Raw genomic sequence first — 4,497 nt, 5'->3', positions numbered from 1 at the left:
AGCCAAAATGTAAGCTTGGGTGACAATTCACATGAATAGAGAAGTAACAACAAAATCCATTCATATTTTAAGAACAAGTGTGACTGATAGGAAAGATCATGGTCTTAAAGTCTAAATAATGTGAATTTAAGTAGATTTTCCTCCCTTGCTTTCTAAAATCTTCAATAGTTTCTCTTTAATAAAATATTGTTATTTGATTAAATGTTGACTAAGGTTTCTTACAATTAGAAACTTTTTGCATTTACAAATTATTCATCAAAGGGGCACTACCAATCAACATAAAAATGTCACATGTATGGACAATCACTGAACTTATATATTCAGTAGAGTGATAATTTAAATTAAGAGTCAGCCGAAACATAGCAAAAATTGCTCAGATACTACTACAGCTTGCAGAGATACCACCAGAGCACAAGGTATGCTGGGAACTGTAGTTCCTGACAGAGAAGCCCAAGATCACTGCTACTGTCATTCACTAACTATGATTGCAGGAGGGTCAAACATCTGCCTCAGCCTCACATCACTTTAAAACATGTCCTAAATGCCATCCATTTACAAGTAGGGCCAGCAAAACAATGTTACTCTCTCAGCAAGGATTCATAATGTGGACAGTGAGCAGGCACCTGGACATTAAGAGCTAGCCTATCATCAACTCCCTATTATGTGATACAAATTCCCTTAAATATCTCTGCAGTTATATATGGGGAGCTTGTTAGAGTGATTTGAGACCTGAGCAGAACTTGTTTCAAAAGCTCTCACGAAAGGCGAATCCTGTCCAGTGCTGGTAAGGGAGAGACCAGTGCCAGAGGCCAAAAGAACTATCTCTGGACAGAGCTTGTGATTCCTGGGGAAGAGCCCAGAAACTTGTTTTCAGGAGAGTTCTCACACAGAGATCAAATATTATGTGCTGCTGGCATGCCCCACATTCTCAGGACTCTACATCAAGTCAGATTTCACTCTATGTGAAGGCCTTTGAAAAATACATGTTTTGCCAAAGTTTCCTGTGAGTGAACATCTTATAAATATATATGAGCAATGGTATGTTTAAAAATCAAATATTTCTTTTTGTAATTCCTATTGTAATTCCGATCTATTGTAATTCCCAAGAAAGATGGAATGAAGCAGGGTAATGTGAAACTAAGATGATGGTGATTGCAAAGTTCGCTGAGCGCTTTCTGTGAATAAAGCCATGACCTAAGCCCTTATATTTTGCATGTTTTGAGGTAGTAAATTTCTGAGGGTAATTTCTTTCTGTCCTTGATTCATTTATAAGTTGGTTGGGCCACTGTTAATCATGATTCTGACAACAAAACCAAGGGATCAGTCCTTTAGGCCAGCTGATGTTTTAACTGTACTGAAAATACAGGTGCTTTTCAAATCTCAACTAAAGTCAGGATGCATTTCTGGAAAGTCTCATGATAAAACTGTAGCAAGCTGACAAGCAGATGAACTGTTTTTAAGTAAGTCTCACCACAATTTCCCATTTCTTAGTTGATTGGAAAATTGGCTCAGTTATTATTTAACAGCAGAAATGAATAGGTGTAGGACTCAAGGCCTCAGTTACATGTAGCTACCATTAATTAGACTTCAAAATGTGGCAAAGTGAAATAAGACAATGTTTATTTTGCCCAGGATCTCTGCAACTGTTGTTTTTGTTAGATACAGAATTTGGGGGTAAAACCGTTATTTCCCAAAGATCCAAATTTATTGGTTATTGAAGACTCATTTTGAGTACTTACAGTAGAGAAATTGCTTTTCATATTAATGTCATTTGCTTTTTTCATCGTGTAAAAAGTGGGTATGATGGTGATTTACAGATTATCTGTCAAACAAAGGATAAGTTAATAACAAATTATGGGAACCTGCAATCTTAAAGGGTGAAGCCCCAGGAGGGATGTGATAAGAGTTGGTAAAAGCAGAAGAGGAACAGGGTGAACATGGATGGATGTTTCAGATTCCAGGACACTAGAATCCCTTGGAGTTTGAAATAGAAAGAGGGAGAATGAAAGTCCCCTTCGCATCATTGGCCCAAAAATAAACCACTCTGTTCTAAGCAAAGCATGTTTCAAGCTTAGTAGAGATAGGAAAGCAAACAAAAACAATCTCCTTATAAAAGGTTAGGAAAAGGTTGAGGTACATATATTTTAAGATAAAATGTGCTGGGGATATATGTGCCAGAAATCTGATTAAGAACTTTGCATAGATTATCTAACTTAATTCTCACACTAACAATTTAGGTGTTGTTATCTTCGTTTATTTTAAAGATGAGCATCAGAGGCTTATAGAGGTTTGGTCACTTGCTCAAGGTCATGCCATGAGTAAGCACATGAAATAAGAACCAAACTCCAGTTGATCTTGCTCCAGAGTCAAGATTGCACCCTCTCTGCTCCAGGGTAGCAGCCATACTGCTGATGTCACAAAGGGTGATAAAAAGAAATAGAGGCCAGGCTTAGATGCACACAGACTCCTATATACAGCTAAGCATGAAGTACTTTCCCTTACATTGTATTTTGCCTCACATTTATACAATTCAATTATCCCACGGACTCAAATGATATTAACATGGATTGCTATTTAAAGATTTGGATGATGAATCACAAATAACTGATTTTGAGTTTTTGTTTAGATACATCAAAGCTAGATACTTGGTTAATTAGTTAACCACATCAGGGGATATTTTTATAATTTCTAAAACCTTTAAGTGGAACCTAATCAACAAAACAAACAAGAAAGCAAAATATAACCAGAGACATTAAAATTAAGAACAATCTGACAGAAATCAGAGGGGAGGTGGGAGGGAATAATGGTGGGGGAGGGAGAATGGTTTTTAGGAACAACTATAAAAGACACATGGACAAAACCAAGGAGGGTGGAATCAGGGGAGGGAGGTGGGGATGGCTGGGGTGGGCGGGGACTAGTTGGGAGTAAATGCAGACAACTGTACTTGAGCAACAATAAAATAATTTTTAAAAAGTAAAAATAAAACAGGGATAATGTTTATTCATGCCATATATATTTCACATAGTTGTTTTATCATCAAATTATACAATTCAAGTGAAAAGACTAAGTAAACCATAAAAGTCTTTGATGGCAAATGGATAGAAAAGATGAAATAAAATGATATTTGGTAACAAAAAAGAAGTTTTCATTCGTTCCACTTAACAGCAATACAGTCATTTTTAATCTCTGCTTTACCAGTCATTATCCACCTGCAACATCTTACTGTGTGAAGAGCTTTTTCATGGCATTTTTTACCTCTTCATTTCTCAGGGTATAAATGAGTGGATTCAGCATAGGTGTCAGAATACCATAAAATACCACCATGTTTTTGTCCATAGGTAAAGTAGATGAAGGACGCATGTAAGTATACACACAGGGCACAAAGAACAGGGCAACAACCGTGAAGTGGGCCCCACAGGTGGAGAGGGCTTTGCGTCTCCCCTCTTTACTGTGGGACCTCAAGGAGCACAGGATGACAATGTACGAGGCAGCCAGAATGAGGAAGTTCAACAGGCAGATCACACCACTGTTGGCAACCACCAGCAGGCCGGTGACATATGTATTGGTGCAAGCGAGTTCCAGCAAGGGGTACAAGTCACAGACAAAGTGATCGATTATGTTGGGCCCACAGAAGGGCAACTGGAGGACCAGGAGGAGCTGAACCAATGAATGCAGGAAGCCCCCCAGCCAAGTCACCCCCACCAGCAGGACACAGAGATCCCTGGTCATGACAATCATGTAGTGCAAGGGCTTGCAGATGGCCACGTAGCGGTCATAGGCCATCACCGTGAGCAGGATGATCTCAACGCCTCCCAGAAAATGGGCTCCAAAGAGCTGAGCCATGCAACCCTCATAAGAGATTGTTCTCCCCTCATACAAGGAGTCGGCGATGAGCTTAGGGGCCATAGAGGAAGAATAACAGGTGTCAATAAAGGACAGGTTGGCCAGGAAAAAATACATGGGGGAAGCCAGGGTGGGACTGGAGGTGATGGTGACCACAATGAGCACATTGCCACAAACGGTGACCACGTAGACGATCAAAAAGACCACAAAAAGAACTCTCTGTATTTCTGGGTTCTGTTACAGTCCCAGCATGAAAAATTCTGTAATATTGCGTGATGTTTCCATAGTCCAAGGACACTGAGACGGCAGGTGCAGTATTGCCTATGAAGTCAGGAGTGAAACATAATCATAGCAGAATTCCCAAAAGAAAATGGCGCAAGGTTTCTTTTATCTACACCCACTTTCCTTTGCTCGTCTTCACTCTTTCTGTTCCAAAATCTTGTACCAATTTATTGTGTTAATCACGAAAGGTCCGCATATGTCCATCTGCTCACCTGAGCATCACTGGGCATTAGATCGCAAAGTTAAGTACTGCATGAAAATAATACCTGAATTATCTAAACTTTCATTTATTTTGTTACTACTGCTCAGACATTGGTTTTCTAATTCAACCGGAGTCCCTCTCTGACCATTTTCAGCATGGTTCCACATAGA

The 4,497-nt window shown here is 39.4% G+C and overlaps 1 protein-coding gene across 1 annotated transcript; it reads right to left on the bottom strand.

Moving 5' to 3' along the window:
• Positions 1–3,219: 3,219 nt before the first annotated feature.
• Positions 3,220–4,128, bottom strand: LOC123810112 (olfactory receptor 4C3). Its single transcript, XM_045825572.1, is given in 1 exon segment — positions 3,220–4,128. A coding segment is annotated over 1 exon segment (909 nt).
• Between the last annotated feature and the right edge of the window lie 369 nt (positions 4,129–4,497).

The sequence above is a fragment of the Phyllostomus hastatus genome, unplaced genomic scaffold, assembly GCF_019186645.2.
Source record: "Phyllostomus hastatus isolate PE091 unplaced genomic scaffold, TTU_PhHast_1.1 phas_scaffold_585, whole genome shotgun sequence".
In the NCBI taxonomy this organism is placed as follows: domain Eukaryota; kingdom Metazoa; phylum Chordata; class Mammalia; order Chiroptera; family Phyllostomidae; genus Phyllostomus; species Phyllostomus hastatus.
Note: the sequence above shows the minus strand (reverse complement) of the source record. Positions and strands in the feature narration are given on the sequence as shown.